Source organism: Salvelinus alpinus, chromosome 31, assembly GCF_045679555.1.
Source record: "Salvelinus alpinus chromosome 31, SLU_Salpinus.1, whole genome shotgun sequence".
In the NCBI taxonomy this organism is placed as follows: Eukaryota; Metazoa; Chordata; class Actinopteri; order Salmoniformes; family Salmonidae; genus Salvelinus; species Salvelinus alpinus.
In genome coordinates this window covers 14,308,576-14,331,525 of record NC_092116.1, presented here as the reverse complement: position 1 = coordinate 14,331,525, position 22,950 = coordinate 14,308,576, and the positions used below count along the sequence as shown (strand labels likewise).

The window sequence follows — 22,950 nt, the reverse complement described above, 5'->3', positions numbered from 1 at the left end:
TCGAGTCAGGATCATGGGAAAGATGAACAGAGCAAAGTACAGAGAGATCCTTGATGACAACCTGCTCCAAAGCGCTCAGGACCTCAGAATGGGGCGAAGGTTCACCTTCCAACAGGACAACGACCCTAAGCACACAGCCAAGACAACGCAGGAGTGTCTTCGGGAAAAGTTTCTGAATGTCCTTGAGTGGCCCAGAGCCCGGACTTGAACCCGATCGAACATCTCTGGAGAGACCTGAAAATAGCTGTGCAGCAACGCTCCCCATCCAACCTGACAGAGCTTGAGAGAATCTGCAGAGAAGAATGGGAGAAACTTCCCCATATACAGGTGTGCAAAGCTTTTAGCGTCATACCCAAGAAGACTCGAGGCTGTAATCGCTCCCGAAAGTGCTTCAACAAAGTACTGAGTAAAGGGTCTGAATACTTACGTACAGTTGAAGTCGGAAGTTTACATACACTTAGGTTGGAGTCATTAAAACTCATTTTTCAACCACTCCACAAATTTTATGTTAACAAACTATAGTTTTGGCAAGTCAGTTAGTACATCTACTTTGTGCATGACACAGGTAATTTTTCCAATAATTGTTTACAGACAGATTATTTCACTTATCATTCACTGTATCACAATTCCAGCGGGTCAGAAGTTTACATACAATAAGTTGACTGTGCCTTTAAACAGTTTGGAAAATTCCAGAAAATTATATCATAGCTTTAGAAGCTTCTGATAGGCTAATTGACATAATTTGAGTCAATTGAAGGTGTACCTGTGGATGTATTTCAAGGCCTACCTTCAAACGCAGTGCCTCTTGGCTTGACATCATGGGAAAATCAAAAGAAATCAGCCAAGACCTCAGAAAAGAAATTGGAAACCTCCACAAGTCTGGTTCATCCTTCGGAGCAATTTCCAAACGCCTGAAGGTACCACGTTCATCTGTACAAACAATAGTACGCAAGTATAAACACCATGGGACCACACAGCCGTCATACCGCTCAGGAAGGAGACGCGTTCTGTCTCCTAGAGATTAACGTACTTTGGTGCGAAAAGTGCAAATCAATCCCAGAACAACAGCAAAGGACCTTGTGAAGATGCTGGAGGAAACAGGTACAAAAGTATCTATATCCACAGTAAAACGAGTTCTATATCGACATAACCTGAAAGGCTGCTCAGCAAGGAAGAAGCCACTGCTCCAAAACCGCCATTAAAAAGCCAGACTATGGTTTGCAACTGCACATGGGGACAAAGATCATACTTTTTGGAGAAATGTCCTCTGGTCTGATGAAACAAAATAGAACTGTTTGGCCATAATGACCATCGTTATGTTTGGAGGAAAAAGGGGGAGGCTTGCAAGCCAAAGAACACCATCCCAACCGTGAAGCACGGGGGTGGCAGCATCATGTTGTGGGGGTGCTTTGCTGCAGGAGGGACTGGTGCACTTCACAAAATAGATGGCATCATGAGGCAAAAAAAATATGTGGATATATTGAAGCAACATCTCAAGACATCAGTCAGGAAGTTAAAGCTTGGTCGCAAATGGGTCTTCCAAATGGACAATTACCCCAAGCATACTTCCAAAGTTGTGGCAAAATGGCTTAAGGACAACAAAGTCAAGGTATTGGAGTGGCCATCACAAAGCCCTGACCTCAATCCCATTGAAAATTTGTGGGCAAAACTGAAAAAGTGTGTGCGAGCAAGGAGGCCTACAAACCTGACTCAGTTACACCAGCTCTGTCAGGAGGAATGGGCCAAAATTCACCCAACTTATTGTGGGAAGCTTGTGGAAGGCTACCTGAAATGTTTGACCCAAGCTAAACAATTTAAAGGCAATGCTACCAAATACTAATTGTGTATGTAAACTTCTGACCCACTGTGAATGTGATGAAAGAAATAAAAGCTGAAATAAATCATTCTCTCTACTATTATTCTGAAATTTCACGTTCTTAAAATAAAGTGGTGATCCTAACTGACCTAAAACAGGGATTTTTTACTTGGATTAAATGTCAGGAATTGCGAAAAACTGAGTTTAAATGTCTTTGGCTAAGGTGTATGTAAACTTCCGACTTCAACTGTAAATGTGATATTTACGGGTTTTTAAAATAATTTTTATAGCAAAAATGTCTAAAAAACAGTTTTTCTTTGTCATTATGGGCTATTGTGTGTAGATTGAGGAGGGGGAAAAAAACAATTTAATCCATTTTAGAATAAGGCTGTAACGTAACAAAATGTGTAAAAAGTCAAGGGGTCTGAATACTTTCTGAAAGCTCACTGTGAATAGAGTACACACTAACAGTAGCATTCCACGCAGCTCTGTCTGTAATGCTGACATAAACAATCAGTCAAATAGACAGACTTGAGGATTATTAACACCAACTTTGAGGATTAAGGTATGGTACTCACACAGTGGGGGCAACTCCACTTGCCCTCGGGGGCCTTCTCCAGCTCAGGCTCCAGACAGACCAGGTGGTAGGCCCTAGGACAGGTGTCACACAGAATGATCTCCCCTCCCTGCTGGCACACCTCACAGTAGTCCTGGTGGTCTGTCTCATAACCATCCCCCTCCACCTCACCCTCATCCAGCACTGCGAGAGAGAGAGAAATTGGGGAGGGAAAAATGAGGAGGGAAAAGGGAAGGGGGATAAGAGAGGGGGTGGGAGAGAGGGAGAAGGAGAAAAGACAGAGAGACATCACATGCTGAGCATAAGTCAGACAGATTCAGAGTTTATAAAAAAAAATTATGGTACATTTTGTTTACTTTTCCTATTCTTCTTGGCCGGACGTCCTCTCTTGTTCTTCTTGACCCGGGAGGAGCTGTCGGAGCGGACCGAGGAGCTGTGGACACTGGAGTCCTCCTGCAGCGAGTCCTCCTCATCAACATCATCACCACTCTGAGAGGAAGGGATGGAGTTAGATATATACATGAACTCAGCAAAAAAAGAAACGTCCCTTTTTCAGGATGCTGTTTTTCAAAGATAATTTGTAAAAATCCAAATAACTTCACAGATATTCATTGTAAAGGGTTTAAACACTGTTTCCCATGCTTGAACCATAAACAATTCATCAACATGCACCTGTGGAACGGTCGTTAAGACACTAACAGCTTACAGACGGTAGGCAATTAAGGTCACAGTTATGAAAACTTAGGACACTAAAGAGGCCTTTCTACTGACTCTGAAAAACACCAAAACAAAGATGCCCAGGGTCCCTACTCATCTGCGTGAACATTTACATTTACATTTACATTTAAGTCATTTAGCAGACGCTCTTATCCAGAGCGACTTACAAATTGGTGCATTCACCTTATGACATCCAGTGGAACAGCCACTTTACAATAGTGCATCTAAATCTTTTAAGGGGGGGGGGGGGTGAGAAGGATTACTTTATCCTATCCTAGGTATTTCTTAAAGAGGTGGGGTTTCAGGTGCCTTAGGCATGCTGCAAGGAGGCATGAGGACTGCAGATGTGGCCAGGGCAATAAATTGCAATGTCCGTACTGTGAGACGCCTAAGACAGTGCTACAGGGAGACAGGACGGACAGCTGATCGTCCTCGCAGTGGCAGACCACGAGTAACAACACCTGCACAGAATCGGTACATCTGAACATCACACCTGCGGGACAGGTACAGGATGGCAACAACAACTGCCCGAGTTACACCAGGAACGCACAATCCCTCCATCAGTGCTCAGACTGTCCGCAATAGGCTGAGAGAGGCTGGACTGAGGGCTTGTAGGCCTGTTGTAAGGCAGGTCCTCACCAGACATCGTCGCTGGACAAGACAGGACTGGAAAAAAGTGCTCTTCACTGACGAGTTGCGGTTTTGTCTCGCCAGGGGTCATGGTCGGATTCGTGTTTACCGTCGAAGGAATGAGCGTTACACCGAGGACTGTACTCTGGAGCAGGATCGATTTGGAGGTGGAGGGTCCGTCATGGTCTGGAACGGTGTGTCACAGCATCATCGCACTGAGCTTGGCGTCATTACAGGCAATCTCAACGCTGTGCGTTACAGGGAAGACATCCTCCTCCCTCATGTGGTACCCTTCCTGCAGGCTCATCCTGACATGACCCTCCAGCATGACAATGCCACCAGCCATACTGCTCGTTCTGTGCGTGATTTCCTGCAAGACAGGAATGTCAGTGTTCTGGCGTGGCCAGCGAAGAGCCCGGATCTCAATCCAATTGAGCACGTCTGGAACCTGTTGGATCGGAGGGTGAGGGCTATGCCCATTCCCCCCAGAAATGCCTGCGAAATTGCAGTTGCCTTGGTGGAATAGTGGGGTAACATTTCACAGCAAGAACTGGCAAATCTGGTGCAGTCCATGAGGAGGAGATGCACTGCAGTACTTAATGCAGCTGGTGGCCACACCATATACTGACAGTTACTTTTGATTTTGACCCCCCCTTTGTTCAGGGACACATTATTCCATTTCTGTTAGTCACATGTCTGTGGAACTTGTTCAGTTTATGTCTCAGTTGTTAAATCTTGTTATGTTCATACAAATATTTACACGTTAAGTTTGCTGAAAATAAAAGCAGTTGACAGTGAGAGGACGTTCCTATTTTACTGAGTTTATTTATAATATAAGGTTGAAGTCGGATGTTTACATATACCTTAGCCAAATACATTTAAACTCAGTTTTTCACAATTCCTGACATTTAATCCAAGTAAAAATTCCCTGTCTTAGGTCAGTTAGGATCACCACTTTATTTTAAGAATGTGAAATGTCAGAATAATAGTAGAGAGAATGATTTATTTCAGCTTTTATTTCTTTCATCACATTCCCAGTGGGTCAGAAATTTACATACACTCAATTAGTATTTGGTAGCATTGCCTTTAAATTGTTTAACTTGGGTCAAACGTTTCAGGTAGCCTTCCACAAGCTTCCCACAATAAGTTGGGTGAATTTTGGCCCATTCCTCCTGACAGAGCTGGTGTAACTGAATCAGGTTTGCAGGCCTCCTTGCTCGCACACGCTTTTTCACTTCTGCCCACAAATTTTCTATGGGATTGAGGTCAAGGCTTTGTGATGGCCACTCTAATATCTTGACTTTGTTGTCCTTAAGCCATTTTGCCACAACTTTGGAAGTATGCTTGGGGTCATTGTCCATTTGGAAGACCCATTTGTGACCAAGCTTTAACTTCCTGACTGATGACTTGAGACGTTGCTTCAATATATCCACATAGTGTTCCATCCTCATGATGCCACCTATATTGTGAAGTGCACCAGTCCCTCCTGCAGCAAAGCACCCCCACTACATGATGCTGCCATCCCTGTGCATCACGGTTGGGATGGTGTTCTTCGGCTTGCAAGCCTCACCCTTTTTCCTCCAAACATAACGATGGTCATTATGGCCAAACAGTTCTATTTTTGTTTCATCAGACCAGAGGACATTTCTCCAAAAAGTACGATCTTTGTCCCCATGTGCAGTTGCAAACCATAGTCTGGCATTTTTATGGCGGTTTTGGAGCAGTGGCTTCTTCCTTGCTGAGCGGCCTTTCAGGTTATGTCGATATAGGACTCGTTTTACTGGGGATATAGATACTTTTGTACTTGTTTCCTCCAGCATCTTCACAAGGTTCTTTGCTGTTGTTCTGGGATTGATTTGCACTTTTCGCACCAAAGTACGTTCCTCTCTAGGAGACAGAACGTGTCTCCTTCCTGAGCGGTATGACGGCTGTGTGGTCCCATGGTGTTTATACTTGCGTACTATTGTTTGTACAGATGAACGTGGTACCTTCAGGCGTTTGGAAATTGCTCCGAAGGATGAACCAGGCTTGTGGAGGTCTACAATTTTTTTTCTGAGGTCTTGGCTGATTTCTCTTGATTTTCCCATGATGTCAAGCAAAGAGGCACTGAGTTTGAAGGTAGGCCTTGAAATACATCCACAGGTACACCTCCAACTGACTCAAATTATGTCAATTAGCCTATCAGAAGCTTCAAAAGACATTACATAATTTTCTGGAATATTCCAAGCTGTTTAAAGGCACAGTAAACTTCTGTCCCACTGGATTTGTGATACAGTGAATTATAAGTGAAATAATCTGACTGTAAACAAGTGTTGGAAAAATTACCTGTGTCATGCACAAAGTAGATGTCCTAACCGACTTGCCAAAACTATAGTTTGTTAACAAGACATTTGTGGAGTGGGTGAAAAACGAGTTTTAATGACTCCAACCTAAGTGTATGTAAACTTCCGACTTCAACTGTATATATATATAGAGAGAGAGAGAATTCTCTCTATATATATATAGAGAGAGAGAGAGAGAGAGAGAATTCTCCCAAAATATCCTCTGTGTACAACGTAAAACACCAAATAATGCATGCAGAGCAGAATTAGACCCATACCTTCTAATTATCAAAATCCAGAAAAGAGCCATCTACAACAACCTAATAGGAAGCGATTCTCTAACTTTCCATAACAAAACCATCTCCTACAGAGAGATGAACCTGGAGAAGAGTCCCCTAAGCAAGCTGGTCATGGGGCTCTGTTCACAAACAAAAACAGACCCTGCAGATCCCCAGGAGAGCAACAAAATTAGACCCAACCAAATCATGAGAAAACAAAAGGATAATTACTTGACACATTGTAAAGAATTAACCAACAAAAACAGAGCAACCTAGAATGCTATTTGTCCCTAAACAGATAGTACACAGTGGCAGAATACCTGACCACTGTGACTGACCCAAAATAAAAGGAAAGCTTTGACTATGTACACACTCAGTGAGCAAAGCCTTGCTATTGAGAAAGGCCGCCATAGGTAGACCTGGCTCTCAAGAGAAAACAGACTATGTGCACACTGCCCACAAAATGAGATGGAAACTGAGCTGCACTTCCTAACCTCCTGCCAAATGTGTGACCATATTAGAGACACATATTTCCCTCAGATTACACAGACCAACAAAGAATTTGAAAACAAACTCAATTTTGATAAACTCCCATATCTATTGGGTGAAATACCACAGTGTGTCATCACAGCAGCAAGATCTGTGACCTGTTGCCACAAGAAAATGGCAACCAGTGAAAAACAAACACATTTGTAAATACAACCCATATTTATGTTTATTTATTTTCCCTTTTGTACTTTAACTATTTGCACATAATATGAAATGTCTTTATTATTTTGGAACTTTTGTGAGTGTAACGTTTACTGTACATTTTTTATTGTTTGTTTCACTTTTGTTTATTATCTATTTCACTTGCCTTGGCAATGTAAACACATGTTTCCCATGCCAATAAAACCGTTTAAATTGAACTGAACTGAATTGAATTGAATTGAATTGAATTGAGAGAGAGAGAGAGAGAGAGAGAGAGAGAGAGAGAGAGAGAGAGAGAGAGAGAGAGAGAGAGAGAGAGAGAGAGAGAGAGAGAGAGAGAGAGAGAGAGAGAGAAACACCAATCGGTCGACTCTCATACACCAGCATGCTCCCACATACATTGGCCTACACTGCACATCTATAGATCCAAATTCACAGCATTATAGTACTTACAGAGCTGCTCTTCTTCCTCTTGTTGCCTAAGGCCCCCAGTTTTATGCGTATGGGGGACATCTTCTTGGCTTTAGCTACTGAAGCCGCTACTGCTGCTGCCACCGCCTTCTTCCTCTCAGCCAGAACACGAGGACTCTTACTGCGACTCTTCTTATACCCAGGGCCTGAGAAACAGGGACAGAATGAAGTCAAGATTTCTACTAGTGCTCTAGCGTGGGATTTCCCAAACCTCTCCTTGGGGTCCTCAGACGTTTCACATATTTGTTCTAGCCCTAAACTGGCACACCAGATTGAATTAGTCGACTATCACCCAAACCCTTGACGAATTGCATCAGGTGTGCCAGATCAGGGCTACAACATGTCTGAGGGTCCAGACTACAATTTGGGACCAATTCCATTTCAATTCAATCAGTCCTTGCTATACATGACACACTCCACCACTCCACCATTCTCTCTCATCCTCTGACCTTTGCCCTCTTTGGTCTTGGCCTTGCGGAGCGGGGGTGGCGGCTGGGGGGGCGGCCGTGGGGGTTGGGGCTGCTTCCGGGGTGGAGGCGGCTCCGGGGATGGGGTTGCCGCGGAGACCTGCTCGGCGACAGCGATGGCGGCGGCGGCGGCTGCAGCTGCCACGGCTGCAGCACCGGAGCCCTTGAAGGGGTTGTTGGAGCTGAACTCCCTCCACTTAACCCCCAGGATGGTCATCATCTTAGACATGGGGATCTTAGGGTTCTTCTTGGCGATCATGGGCCTGGGAAGACGAAGAGGAAGGTGAGGAAGAAGAGCTGAGTGTTTGATGTACAGAACAGTAATGACAATTGATTTTGAACAGTGTGGAAAATAATCTTGAACTTGAAAATACATTTGAACTAGAAATTGTTGTTTCTGAGGGATTGTGAAAGGAGGGAATTGTTCCACGGTTGGTAGTGAACTAGACAAATGAAATACACAATAACTCCTTGAGTCATCTCGCTGACAGTCAATCACTATAGCAGGCCAACTATACCTCATGGACTGGCTGAAGGCTTTGTAGTTGGTGAGTGTGCGGTAATCATCTTCAGTGAATGTATGATCCACATCCTCCAGACCCCAGTCCATAGCCAGCTGGGCCGACGTCTTCTGTTCTATTGGCTGCAGGAGAGAAACAACCAGTCAGAGAGCTTGAAGACTTGAGCCATCAGAATGTGTAAAAAATGAAGCAAAACAACAACAACTGCAACAATAGCACTTTCTTGTTGTGTTCTTCTTACCTTTGTTGTCTCCTCGTGCGTGCTGTCCCCATCATCTTTTTTCTTCTTCTTGGTTTTCTTCTCCTTCTTTTCCTTGTGTTTCTTCTTCTTCTTTTTCTCGCCAGAGAAGTCACTCGCTGCGCTGTCGGAGTTCTCACCATAATCTCTCTCTCGCTCCGAGTCTCTCTCTACATCACTTTCCTGAGAGGGGGAGAGGAGAAAAGAAGGGGAGAGAGGGAAAGTGAGGAAGAGAGAAAGAACAGAAGAGAGGGTGGGGATGCTAAATCAATATGTAATGTCACAGATAGAAAAAAAACTATGACTTCAATTAAGCAAATGAAATAGAATGACGTGTCATCAGAATGTGTGGCGGTTGATGGACCGTAATGATCGAGAAGCTTACAATCTTTTTCCGTTTTTTGGCTTTAACCGGTTTTCCTTCTTTCTCTTTCTCCTTCTTCTTTGTCTCCTTCTTCTTGGGCCCTCGTTTCTTCCTCCCTAGACTGGCCCTGTCTGATGCTTCCCTTTCTTCCTCTACTGGGGATTGAAGAGAAGAGAGGGGGATGGAAGAGAGAAAGAGAGACATGTGACTAAATCATATTGAATATAATCATCTTTGAAGGCTTTGAATTGTCAATCTAATCTCTTCTGAACACAATTAAGCACAACAAAAGCCTCTCACCAACACACTGTCATGTGTGCGTTGACACCAAATGTGTAATATGGGAGAGTATAGTGTCTTAACACAACCTTCGAGATTGACTGAATTGTGACATGCTGAATTAGTTCCAGTCAGTGAGTTTGACTGATAAGTGGAAATGACAGCTGCTTGGTATCAGTTCAGTGAAAACCAAATCCATATCTGGCTTATCTGTTAATGAACGCCTCACAACACACAATAATGTTGTTCATGGTGGCATTGAAAATGTGAGGCTGAGACATATGAAAGTACGGCCTTATGTAGGCTACATGTTACACAGTGCTTAAGGGCTTCTAAAACGTTATGTCCATGGCAATATATTTTTCCGCAATAATGAATTGGGAAAAGAAAAAAAAATCAAACATGTAATAGATTTATTTCGAAGACACGACATCCCACGTTTTGAGGGTCAGTAAGTGATAATGAACCGTTCATCCCTGTATTCAAGTTTTACCCCTGGCAAACAGTGAGACAGCACCCTATTGGAGAGTGAGAGAGAGTGAAGCCTGTGCTTTGTCAGGGGGATGAAGAGAAGGGGGAAAAACATCACCAAAAACTATCGCTTGCGACCGCCATTGCACTTGGTAGAAATTAGTTCGATTTAATGGCATGTCTTTGTTGGTAGGGCTACAACACGCAGCGCGCTCCCAGACAAGGTCTCCGCATATTTCTGCTGCAGACTGCAGCCAGGGGCGGCATTAGCATCACGCGGGGCCCGGTGATTCTGAGGCCGCAAGCCAGTCTGTCTCTATCGGATGAACTGAAACGACTCCCTACCCTACTTCCCCGCAATTAATTCCAACACCTGGGTCCCGACCACAACAGCAACAACCGCCAACGCAGGTCGCTGGGGGGTTAGAGCCGCTGCGGGAAGCGCACTCTTGTCTCGAGATGCTAAAATGTCCCTTGTTGAATATTCCAAAATCCTGATCTGCAATATCTGATGTCACTATTGAATACATGCAAATGAATGTAATTGTATTAATTAAAACGAACTGTAAAATAATGTAAACATGTTCTATGGTGTGGACCCAGGTAGGCCAAATCTGTAATCCCTCAAAAAGAAACTTATTTGGAGTAAAATAAGATTTCTGTTGATCGTATTTTTCACATGCAATTGTTGTGGGCAAGTCCTTTCTTTAATTAGGCTTCACGGTAATAGTTGCTAGGCTTTGTGTATTATAGGCCTACGTGTTACATGTGTTAGTATGCTATGACATCGAAAAGAGAGTGGGAACAATAGCCCTGTAGGCTACACATAACGGTTCTATTCAGAACTTGGGAGTAGTGTCAGTGTCCTATCATAAACCGTCCCTGTCAGTATGACAGTGGAGACCGTCATGGGGTAGGAGGCAAGTTTATTTACACTGTCATGCCAGCACTTACTCTATCATCCGGTTTTAACGCTCACGCCTCGGGAACAGACATCACAGCACTGTTCTAAAGATCACAATCAGAAAGCTTATTGCTGAGGAGTCCATGTTTTCTACCAGTGATGTCGTGAGCTGTACACTTCACATCGACCTATTAACATTGAGATATTATTTACATCTATGAATATGGCAGCATTGTCAGGATGAAAAGCAACGTTGAGGAGGATCAACTTTGTGGAATTGTTTACAAGTTGGAATCTTCAACTCTTTCTATTTCAAAGCTGCGCTATCCTTTGGAGCAACGGGCGCGCAACTAATTATATTGCAGCAACAGATAACTATTGAGATGAGCGGCACAGGGTGTCCTGGCGTACTTTAAAAAAAAATGTGGCGTATGTTGTTTCTATTTTGTGTGCGCGCTCCCGAGTCTTTCGCCAGTGTCTCTTTCGACTGTAGCTAATATAGCCTACCTGGCGCGGCTAGTGTTGCAGTTTCTCGAGGCGCCGCCGGCGAGTTTATGTCGCTTGCGTTCTCGTCTAGATCTCCGTCGTCCTCGTCTTCTTCATCAAAATCCACTCCCTCGGAATTAACCAACATGCCCTGGTCTTCCTCACAGGACCGGAGAGGAGAGGACATTATATTCCTGTCATCGGCTCCGTCCTCGAAATCAGAAACCCTCCGGAATTATGATATTTATTTAATATTCAAATCGACACCAGAAAAAAGTGGGGGCCGTTTTGGAATATTTTACACTACAAGGCAGGGAAACAAAGATGGCCGCTCTTATATTTATTTTTTAACAACCCCCCCAATAAGAAAAATCCCCTTACATAAAAAATGGCTGACTATATTATTGCAGAACGCCCCCCCCCCCTCTTCTTTTCTCTCTCTCTCTCTGCCTCTCTCCGCGCACCCCTCCCTCCTCAAAAAACATGTACATTGTTACAAGAAACAAGAAAGGGGGTGTTTGACTGCTTGTAATGTTACTGTCCCCCCCCACCAATGATCAGCCATGCCAGCTAACTGTCTCAAGATCACACGCAACAAAACTCCCTTTCTGCACTGAAAAACGCGATACAAATCTATCAAATATGGCCACCTTAATATTCTTAAAGGCCCCCACCGTGGTATAAAATGATACGTGTGAGAGAGAGTCGGGGAGGGAGCTTGAGAGTGGGGGGGTTGGGAAAATCTGCCGCAGCCATGCCCAGATTTACAGCAGATTGGATTGCTTAAAAATTAACCACTTGTGGTAGGGAGAAAAATCTATGCAATGTGCAAACTGGCATTTTTTTCAACTGGAGATTATTTGATAATAATAATAGAATATTTTTTTCAACATTCTGAAAGCATTACAATGAAAGAGGATACATTTTAAAATCATCTTGCACACTTTCACTAGAGTCCCTTTGATATGGGTGGCAGTAAGGCCATGGGAACCTCTAGTAGTCAAACAATGGTTGGTCTCCCTTCAGACAGCTCAGCTTTTACAAAGGAGTCTATGGTCAGACATACATACAGTATGCACATTTTAGAGTAAAAAATGTGTGTATAATTGTGAATAATGATAAATAGCCTAGATATTGATAACAATGACAGGTCACTGATTAATAGAACTATGGATAACATTTCGCTAAACTCGCAATAACATCTGCTAACCATGTGTATGTGACCAATAAAATTGGATTTGATATTATATATCAGACTGACTAAACCTGATATTGCTACTGTTATAGTAAATTTGGTTTCCTGCACATTCTGTACAACTGGAAATCTTAACCCAGCAGAGCCACAAAGGTACTGTTGAATATCACATAAACAATTACCATGGTTACCATGCTATTTTATGTCAAATGTTGGCATGAATTTATGTAGGCCTACTGTAAAGATGCAAGAAGCTTTGAAGGAATGACAAAAGGATGACACTGGGATAGAATGACAAGGAAAGGAACAGGTTACCAGTTCAAGTCCTTTTTGGGTTAAATTGGCTATAATAAAATTGCTACAACAATAATATAACGCTAACAAATAACACATACAGAAAATGTATTTTGTGAGTCAACATTTTAATAGATTGTCTGCTCGTATTGCTCACCACCATTTTCTAACATCCTTACATATAGGGTCAAAGTTCAGTGAGGTCGTCGTTGAAGTATAGGCAGATGGACTGGGAGAAGAGGTCGCTGTCCATGCGTGTGTTGTAGAAGTCCTCGTCCTCGTCGGGGATGCCGTTCTCCTCCAGCGTTTTACTCATGTCCAGGTTGACACAGTTGTGCTTCCAAGTGTAGCTGGCGGCGTGAGAGTTGTAGTGGAGGTACCGCTGGAGAATCTCATTCAAGGTCTCCTCGGAACACACCTGGGGAAAGAGAGAGAGGAGGGAGAAGTTCCAGTTTTTTTCTTCTTTTACTTTTCCATGTACAGTAGTTCCTGACTTCCCAGGGGATATATTGACTGCAGCTGAAATCTGTTGCAGCTGTTTCAGATCTAGAACCTATAGGTATGATCAGTCATTGTCATCAGCCATTGTATTTTAATAGTAAAAATATATATATATATATTTTCCATAGTTTTTTCCCCTGAAACTCATTCTGTGGTCTATGGGCATGTCTTGCGGTTAAACCACTCTAGCTTGGCTTCCAGGAACCAACAAAAAAAATAAGAAAATAATTTGTTTATGCAGTGCATGTGTCTGACTGTGTGGAGCGTGGAGCAGCCACACTAAGCTTCTGGCCCAGTAGAAGACTACTAGTGCCAGCTGGGGCAGGTTGGCGGGAAAGCCTGCTCTCCCACCGCGCTGGAGTGGAGAGGAGCTGGAGAGGAGAGGCGTGCTCTGCTGTGGGTGCGAGTGTGTTGTGTTGTGTGTTTGTTTGTGTAGGCTGCGGGGGGAATGAGCGAACCAAGCCAGGACTTGCTCACAAACCCCCCAGGGCTTGACAGTGACACACTGCACTACTGTGCTACTCACTCCCCCTCCCAGTGTCCCTTTGGTCCCTTTGGAAGCTAGTCACATACAGGCCAGGGCTCCCTAGAGTGCAGTGTGGTAACCCATATTTTATTCAGCCAGTGACACACAGAGTAAGGGAGACACAGCACCTGTGTTCCAGTCAGTGATATTACGCAGTGTGTGTGAAACAGTGCCAGCTGAATGGTTACACTCCTAATAGACTGCTACTGTGATATGCTGAAAATGCTTTGCTGATAAGGCGGTTGAGGGGGAGGTGGGAGGATAAGGCTTGAACAGCTACAATAGTATGCATGATGGTTATGTATAAATTGTGCATGAAGGTGACATGTATGTGTGCAGAATGATGTGTGCATATCTATAGCATATGTATAATACATGCATGCAGCATTTATCTATGGCACTAGCCCGCTTGCCAGGGGATGGTGTCTTGCTATGTGAGATTAGTATAACATGTACACATGCAGCCTCTTATGATCTATGCATGACATTCTCCCTGATCAGAATAAGGATAACTTACCTCCAGACCCTGCTCCTGGGATGTGAGGGTGTTGATGATGCGGATCCACCTGGTCTTGACAGAAAGTAGTCCCACCTCATATTGCGTATCTCTCCACCAGGGTCGCCCAAAGTCATTGGTCCAGTCAGTACGAGGGCAGGGAGGCGGCACGTGCACAAAGCGCCCCCTAGGGGTGTAGTATTTCACACACCCAGATAGTGGGTCAATGTGGGTCCGAATCTGAACATACAAATGGGGAATTAGCCTACTCATCATCAATATAATGAAAAAGAAAGACAAATATGCTACATTCTTGATAGACGTTTGATTATTTTTTCACTCACATCTTTTGTCTTTGGGTCAAACCAGTGACTGATGTCCTTTCCTGCACACTCAATGATAGGCTTCAGAAGTACATCCCCTGAAAAAGAGTGTGTTGTTTATTAAACTGTTGTAACCTAACAGCCTATTTGTATTCGACAACTTACCTTTAAATTCATTCACCAATGGTGTCAAGTCGTACACCTTGCCCAGGTATGACACCCACAGGTCGCCAAGGGTGTTATGAAGGGACACCTCTGTTGGGGTGAAATACTTTGTTGGCCGCATTTGTATTACTTCCGCAAATTTACCCAATTTATGTAGAGCTATAAAAGGTAATGTAAAATGTAACAACTGAGCATATGTCAGAGATATAAAAAGTAACGTATCTTGTTTATGTGCAAGCTCACACGCTATTGTATCAACAAGTGTACACACGAACAGCTGGAGCTCCGTTACTGTGGGAACCACGGAAGCGTCTGGTAAAGAGAGCACGACACTGAAATCAGCTTTGCGGCATCTCACACGAGTGGTTGCACAGTCAATAAATCATGACACACATTTGACAAATTTTATTATAGAATTAAGCATTACAATACTTTGTAATTTAATAGGATCAAACTGAATGATCCATTAAATGCTCCAAAACCATAGGTGCAAAGTTTTACCTACCTACATTGCATACTACAATACCCACAATGCATCGTATCCCCTAACGAATTTCCGTCTGTAAAACAGTGAAATAATTTCTCAAGAAAAATACGATCAAGAAAGGGTGGAATGGCAACAATGATTGAAGAAAATGGTCCATCAACTCATGTAGGGGTGATATATATTTAATATTGTCGTATTTGACGTGCTTCTAATACATAATATTCACTTTGCCAAACTGAAAGGACATACATTTCGTGGGCAAGTTGGATCCACTAGCTAGCTAAGCTAAAGTAGCCCAAGATGTACTCTTAAGGAGCATACCGTTAACATTACTCCTTAAGGACCTTGTGTTTTTTTTCCAAAGATAGACTTGCTCTGACAGCCAAATACTTAATCTTAACGTAAATCGATTCTCATTTGCGATACGGTTCTAGAAACATAAAGCCCTTTACTTTCATATCACATCAAAATAATTTCACAAACGCAAAATGTACTATTACTGTACACCACAGGAGGTTGCTGAGGGGAGGACGGCTCATAATAATGTCCGTAACGGAGCAAATGGAATGGCATCAAACACATGAAAACTGTGTTTGATGTAGTTGATACTATTCCACTAATACTGCTCCAGCCTTTACCACGAGCCTGTCCTCCCCAATTAAAGTGCCACCAACATCCCGCTGTACACTGTTTTAACCGGCTTTATCAAAGTAGCAGGCAACAGTATTTTTCAGTGACAATACGTTTCTGGCAGCCTTCTTCCATTAAACACAGGTGTTCAGAACATGCTATATAGCTCATTAACACTGGTGGTCCTTCTGTCTTCCGTAAACACCTGCTGTAACATGGATGTATGGCCGTGTGGGAACCCTATAAAAGGTGTGTATCAATGTATTCTTTTGTTGCTGATATGAAAGATAAAGTCCTTATGCTTCCAAAACCGTACCGCAAGCTATGCGTGTTAATGTTCAGACGGAGTGTTGGGGCTCTTAACAAAACTCCCCCATACAGAAGATGCCTTATATGTAATGGAACTGAGAGTCATGATCAAGGGCTAACGTTAACGTAGCTAGCTAGCATTATTTCAATAGTCTAAAGTAGCTTTTTCAACGACGTTAGCTCTAATCTAGCCTGAACAGTTGCTATTCATATGTACAGGTAAATACGCCTGCTTCAACACCCTGGCATCGTTCCATTTCCTTCATAGAGGATTTCTCAGATTTTGTCTAGTGACTGGCTTCAATATACTTTCGTTACCAAAGTAAAGATGTTGCTATAGTGCCGATAAACTTTTCTCTGTATGTACAAGCTGTCGTCTCTTCAAAATACAAATAAACACATGTTGAGCATTTTGTTTACCGTCAAACTAGCTCTGGTCCAAGCGCATACGTCACTACGATCTGCTTGCACATCCAATGTATGCACATGGACCAGAGCTAGGAAAATAAAGTGTTCGAAAGTCGTGTCTCCTTGTCAACCTTGCCAAGGGGAAGTTTAACAAGTATAGGCTACAAAGAGAGCAAGCTACTTTAGATGGTTGAGATGCACCCAGTATCACCATTATGCTTCCGTTACAAGTATAGGCCGATCATGTAATTTCTCCCTATTTCTAGGGGCGGGGCGAACTGTCATCTTACTCCTCCAGAGCACGTCAGAAGCTGGAGAGCCTGCTGAACAAAAACATGAGAATCAGAATGACAGACGGACGGACACTGGTGGGACTGTTCCTGTGCACGGACAGAGACTGCAACGTCATCCTGGGGTCCGCTCAGGAGTTCCTCAAATCCTCAGGTAACTACAGTACTTTTTAGGCTCAGCCCACATACTCTAGTAAGTTCACTGCTACTCACCCCTGTTCCTGCAGAGCAGTGGGTGCAGGGTTTTGTCCAAACCCAGCACTAACAAACCCGATTCAGCTAGCAAATGTATTGCTTAGTTTATTTGCTGTAAAAACCTTATAGCTCTCTGGGACCGGCGTGAACACGATGTCCATATTCTGCTTTGTAACAGTGTAACATTGCCGTTAATAGACTGTATACTGTGTACATGTTCATTTTTAAAATGTATTTTGTGTGTGTCTTACTTGCATCTGTATCAGACTCCTTCTCCCAGGGTGAGCCCAGAGTGCTGGGGTTAGCCATGATTCCCGGCCACCACGTGGTCTCTATCGAGGTGGAATCAGACAGCCTGGTCGGCACACAGGGGTTCGGGTCCAGCCACTGAGGAACAAGATCAGCTCGCCCAAAGCTGGAGGAGACTAGCTAACATCCTGGCTAGCCAGGTCTATGTCTCAGCAGCCTAGAAGACGTTACAGTACAGACTTGAAATTGACAATTCAATCAAAGGAGAATTCCAGATGCAGCTAATCTCTGGTGCCAGTGTATTTGGTTTAGCAGGCAGCCATGGTGTGTGTGAGATCTAACCAGGCACTCCCAGTGACATTACAGTGTGTGTGTGTTAAGTTAATATACTGAGTACAACAGATGTTTATTCAAGGAGAGGCATGGACTGAGCCAGGCTGTACAGTATATGTGTTTGTATGGAACCGCTGTTTAATTGTATGGAATATGGATAAATGTTTTCCAATACATTTCAGTATCTAAACCTGTCTGATCTGTTAATGAAGAATGATGCAGACTGTCCTTATATACTGGTAGTGCAGCAGTTACAGATGGTCCAGAGCAGGACTAGCTAAAGTTCATGACTTACTTGACTTAAACACCTCAACTAGCCTGTACCCCTGCACACTGACTCAGTACCGGTGCCCCCTGTATATAGCCTCAGTATTCTTATTGTATTACTTTTTATTTTAGCCTACTTGGTAAATATTTTCTTATTCTTGAACTGCACTGTTGGTTAAGGGCTTGTAAGCATTTCACAGTAAAGTCTACACTTGTTGTATTCAGTGCATGTGGAAAATAAAGTTTGATTTGATTAAACCCTTGTCTCCTATTAGCAGCATAGGCCGTTGACAAACGTCCTCCATCTCACTCGTTTCGGGACACGTCTTTCCAGGTCACACCAGTTCAGGCCATCAGTTAAAGTGCACGTGTTACTAGGAAAAGATGTTCAGTACGAGGGATTATTATTTGTATTTCTTTTAATTACTCCTTTTTCGTGGTATCCAATTGGTAGTTACAGTCTTGTCTCATCACTGCAACTCCCGTACGGACTCAGGAGATGCGAAGGCCGAGAGCCGCGCGTCCTCCGAAACACAATCCAGCCAAGCCACACTGCTTCTTGACACAATGCCTGCTTAACCCGGAAGCCAGCCGCACCAATGTGTTTCGGATGGTACACCTGGCGGCTGTGTCAGCGTGCATTGCGCCCGGCCCGCCACAGGAGTCGCTAGAGTGCGATGGGACAAGAACACCTCTGCCAGCCAATCCCTCCCCTAACCCTGATGACGCTGGGCCAATTGTGTGCCGCCCCAGGGGTCTCCCGGTCGCGGCCAGCTGCGACAGAGCCTGAACTCAAACCAGGATCTCTAGTGGCACAGCTAGCACTGTGATGCAGGGCCTTAGACCACTTAGGCTACTCAGGAGGCCCCAGTACGAGAGTTACATGATGATGCATGATTGCAAAAGTTTGCCATTATTTTCTGGTAATGTGTATTTGTCGTATCAATTTTTGCCCTTGTGGGGTTTGCGAAGCAAATGCCCCCACGTTTACATCTTCAACATTTTTCTTATTCTTTAGCGCAACTCCTCTTACACCGTTTAAGCTACACATGCCATTCAAACTTCAAATGTGTAGACTGGTCTGGGTTGAGTTGCTCATATTCAACTTTTGATATCTTTTATACTTTTTAAAATATTCAACTTTTTATCTATCTTCATTCACTAGAGTGGGACTTTTTTCAACTATCTCCCCATTGTGACATCTTCACTTCAACATTCCATTCACTTTAAATGCAACAACAACTTTTGACACAAATCTGCTACTTTGAATACTTTGCCAACAATATAGACAAAAAGTTAGAGAGTAGGAAATCTTCCTCTACTTCACTGCTTTTAAAATCTGAAAACGGATTAGGAATAGTTTCTTCAAATTAATAGATTGAGCTGTTTTATTAACATAAACTGCTTTCATTATAGATGCAATTATTCATGTCAGAAGCTAGCAGATTCATTACTTACCAACAGCAGTAAATTCCAATACAACTAAATCACATTTTGACGTTCACTCTTCTTGCTTTGTCTAACATTATCATGAATGTATTAAATAAATTGTGGGTCAGAGTGCAGCATTTATTTAGTTTCAAAGCACAAACGTTTGTTAGCATGTTTATCACACTGGCTTTAGCAACACGTGCCTCGGGAGGAGACAATGTCTTTATAATAAATTCCCATGATTCAGAATCTGTTTCGGACCAAACAGCTAGCACTAATATTTTGAATAATTCTCAGGTCTGAACTACCTGGAATGATAGAGAATATTTGTCATGCTCACTAGCTTCGTCCTCCACAGGATTGTGCTCCGCGCTCTAAATAACTCAACTGGCTAGTTTGCCTGTCTGTAAAGAGAAGGGCGGGCTGTACGTTGATCCTGTTGCGCTGATTGGATAGAGCGAAGCTGTCTCTGTTCACTCACTTTATATTTCACCTGATAACTTCTCATCGCATTTCGTTCAGTTTTCACACGCAACAACTGTAGTTTAGACTGACCACCACCAGAATCTTAGAAAAAAAGGTTCTGGATAGAACCAAAAATGGTTGTAGGGTTCTTTGATCAGAACCCATTTGATTCTTCTTCACTGAACCAAAATTGGTGCTATATAGAATTAAGGGGTGCCATATATGAAGCAAGCAGATTACCCTTTTTGATTCTTTCCAGAACCTTTTTTCCCTAAAAGTGCACACAACTACTGACCACAACCACACAACTATTTACAACACAACTATTGCACCACACAACTACTGACCACAACAACACAACTACAGACTATAACTACTGACCACAACTACTGAACACCACTCATCACCACAATTACTGACCACAACCACAAAAATACAGACCACAACACAACTAGAGACCATAACTACTGACCACAACCACACAACAACTGATCACAACTACAGACCATAACTGACCACAACTACTGAAAACAACTACTGAACCACAAAACTACTGACCACAAAAACACAAAACTACTGACCACAAAAACAACTACTGACCACAACATAACTACAGACCATAACTACTGACCACAACTACGGAACAAAACCACACACCTACTCGCCACAACTACTGAACACACAACTACTTAACCACACAACTACCGACCACATCCAACCAACTACTGAACACAACTAGAAACAACTCCTGACCATAACCACAGAACTACTGACCACAACTACTGACCACTACTACTGAACCACACACCTGCTTAACAAAACTACCGACCACAACCACAAAATTACTGACCACACAACTACTGACCACAACCAACTACTTACCACACAACTACTGATCACAACCACACAATGAGATCACAACTTCTGACCACAACTCCAGACCACAACCACACAGCTGCTACTGACCACAACTACTGACCACAACCATACAACTACTGACCACGACTACTGAACCATACACCTACTTATGAAAACTACTGACCACAACTACTGAACCACACAACTACTGACCACAACTACACAACTACTGACCACAGCCACACAACTACTGACCACAACTACCGACCACAGCAGCACAACTATTGACCAGAACCACACAGAGACCACATCTCCAGACCACAACCACATGACTAATGACCATAACCAACCAACTCCAGACCAGAACCACAGAACTACTGAACCACAACTACTGACCACTACTACTGAACCACACACCTGCTTAACAAAACTACTGACCCTGACCACAACGAGACCACAACTCCAGACCACAACCACAGTCCACTACTACTGAACCACACACCTGCTTAACAAAACTACTGACCATAACCACAAGACTACTGACCACAATTACTGATCACAACCAACCAACTACTTACCACACAACTACTGACCACAACCACACAATGAGACCACAATTCCAGAACACAACCTTATGACTACTAAACCACACAACCACTAAACCACACAACTACTGAACCACACAACTACTGACCACAAGCAGACATCTAGTGAACCACACAATGAGATCACAACTCCAGACCACAACCACATGACTACTGACCACAACCACAACTATTGAACCACACACCTGCTTAACAAAATTACTGACCACAACAACAAAACTGACCACAATCAAACATCTACTTACTACACAACTACTGACCACAACCACACAGAGACCACAACTCCAGACCACAGCCACATGACTACTGACCACATCCAACCAACTCCTGACCACAACCACTACTACTGAGCCACACACCTGCTTAACAAAACTTCTGACCACAACCACAAAACGACTTACCACAACTGATCACAACCAACCAACTACTTACCACTCAACTACTGACCACAACCACATAATGAGACCACAACTCCTGACGGCAACTCCAGACGACAACCACATGACTACTGACCACAACCACACAGCTGTTACTGACCACAATTACTAACCACACAACTACTGACCACAACCACACAACGACTGACCACAATACCAGAACTACAGACCACAACACCAGAACTACAGACAACTGACCATAGCTACTGACCACAACCACACAGCTGCTACTGACCACAACTAACCACAAAACTACTAACCATAACCATACAACTACTGAACCACACCTACTTAACAAACCTACTGACCACAACTACTGAACCACACAACTACACAATGAGACCACAACCACACAACTACTGACCACAAAACTGACCACAACCATACAACTACTGAACCACACACCTACTTACTAAAATGACTGACCACACAACCACACAACTACTGACCACAACCACACAGCTGCTACTGACCACAACTACTGAACCACATACCTACTTACCAAAACTACTGACCACAATTAGTACATTTACATTTACATTTAAGTCATTTAGCAGACGCTCTTATCCAGAGCGACTTACAAATTGGTGCATTCACCTTATGATATCCAGTGGAACAACCACTTTACAATAGTGCATCTAACTCTTTTAAGGGGGGGGGGGGTTAGAAGGATTACTTTATCCTATCCTAGGTATTCCTTAAAGAGGTGGGGTTTCAGGTGTCTCCGGAAGGTGGTGATTGACTCCGCTGACCTGGCGTCGTGAGGGAGTTTGTTCCACCATTGGGGTGCCAGAGCAGCGAACAGTTTTGACTGGGCTGAGCGGGAACTGTACTTCCTCAGAGGTAGGGAGGCGAGCAGGCCAGAGGTGGATGAACGCAGTGCCCTTGTTTGGGTGTAGGGCCTGATCAGAGCCTGAAGGTACGGAGGTGCCGTTCCCCTCACAGCTCCGTAGGCAAGCACCATGGTCTTGTAGCGGATGCGAGCTTCAACTGGAAGCCAGTGGAGAGAGCGGAGGAGCGGGGTGACGTGAGAGAACTTGGGAAAGTTGAACACCAGACGGGCTGCGGCGTTCTGGATGAGTTGTAGGGGTTTAATGGCACAGGCAGGGAGCCCAGCCAACAGCGAGTTGCAGTAATCCAGACGGGAGATGACAAGTGCCTGGATTAGGACCTGCGCCGCTTCCTGCGTGAGGCAGGGTCGTACTCTGCGAATGTTGTAGAGCATGAACCTACAGGAACGGGTCACCGCCTTGATG

At 43.7% G+C, this 22,950-nt stretch overlaps 3 protein-coding genes across 9 annotated transcripts in view; 1 reads left to right on the top strand and 2 right to left on the bottom strand.

Annotated features, from left to right (window-relative positions):
• chd3 (chromodomain helicase DNA binding protein 3) overlaps window positions 1-11,937 on the bottom strand; it is a 55,022-nt gene extending 43,085 nt beyond the window's left edge. For 4 of the 7 annotated variants that reach the window (XM_071378975.1, XM_071378977.1, XM_071378978.1 and 1 more), the window contains exons 1-8: window positions 11,252-11,932; window positions 9,112-9,245; window positions 8,730-8,909; window positions 8,486-8,610; window positions 7,950-8,230; window positions 7,483-7,646; window positions 2,750-2,882; window positions 2,395-2,576 (exon numbers count right to left, since the gene is read on the bottom strand). In XM_071378975.1, coding sequence (XP_071235076.1) covers window positions 2,395-2,576; window positions 2,750-2,882; window positions 7,483-7,646; window positions 7,950-8,230; window positions 8,486-8,610; window positions 8,730-8,909; window positions 9,112-9,245; window positions 11,252-11,417 — 1,365 coding nt within the window. In that variant the 5' untranslated portion in view covers window positions 11,418-11,932. Of the gene's footprint in view, window positions 1-2,394; window positions 2,577-2,749; window positions 2,883-7,482; window positions 7,647-7,949; window positions 8,231-8,485; window positions 8,611-8,729; window positions 8,910-9,111; window positions 9,246-11,251 lie in introns of all 7 variants that reach the window. The other 3 variants (XM_071378976.1, XM_071378979.1, XM_071378981.1) reach the window with 2 other exon arrangements.
• Window positions 11,938-12,649: 712 nt separating this feature from the next.
• Window positions 12,650-15,043, bottom strand: cyb5d1 (cytochrome b5 domain containing 1). The gene is made up of 4 exons (XM_071378986.1): window positions 14,731-15,043; window positions 14,587-14,663; window positions 14,264-14,482; window positions 12,650-13,137 (listed from the first exon to the last, which is right to left on the bottom strand). Exons 1-4 carry the CDS (start codon window positions 14,849-14,851, stop codon window positions 12,907-12,909), a joined length of 648 nt encoding a protein of 215 aa, XP_071235087.1. The 5' UTR covers window positions 14,852-15,043; the 3' UTR covers window positions 12,650-12,906.
• Window positions 15,044-15,253: 210 nt separating this feature from the next.
• On the top strand, window positions 15,254-18,156 carry LOC139561718 (N-alpha-acetyltransferase 38, NatC auxiliary subunit-like). Its single transcript, XM_071378983.1, has 3 exons — window positions 15,254-15,382; window positions 16,831-17,008; window positions 17,316-18,156. The coding sequence occupies exons 1-3, from the start codon at window positions 15,344-15,346 to the stop codon at window positions 17,438-17,440; spliced, it is 342 nt and encodes a 113-aa protein (XP_071235084.1). The 5' UTR covers window positions 15,254-15,343; the 3' UTR covers window positions 17,441-18,156.
• The last annotated feature ends 4,794 nt before the right edge of the window (window positions 18,157-22,950 follow it).

Coding starts and splice junctions, on each gene's coding strand:
- LOC139561718 (XM_071378983.1), top strand. CDS start 15,344: ATGGCAACAATGATTGAAGAAAATGGTCCATCAACTCAT. Junction 15,383..16,830: donor AAAATGGTCCATCAACTCAT/GTAGGGGTGATA, acceptor CCCTATTTCTAG/GGGCGGGGCGAACTGTCATC. Junction 17,009..17,315: donor GGAGTTCCTCAAATCCTCAG/GTAACTACAGTA, acceptor CATCTGTATCAG/ACTCCTTCTCCCAGGGTGAG.
- cyb5d1 (XM_071378986.1), bottom strand. CDS start 14,851: ATGCGGCCAACAAAGTATTTCACCCCAACAGAGGTGTCCCTTCATAAC. Junction 14,483..14,586: donor TTGACCCAAAGACAAAAGAT/GTGAGTGAAAAA, acceptor TTGTATGTTCAG/ATTCGGACCCACATTGACCC. Junction 13,138..14,263: donor CCCAGGAGCAGGGTCTGGAG/GTAAGTTATCCT, acceptor CTCTTTCCCCAG/GTGTGTTCCGAGGAGACCTT.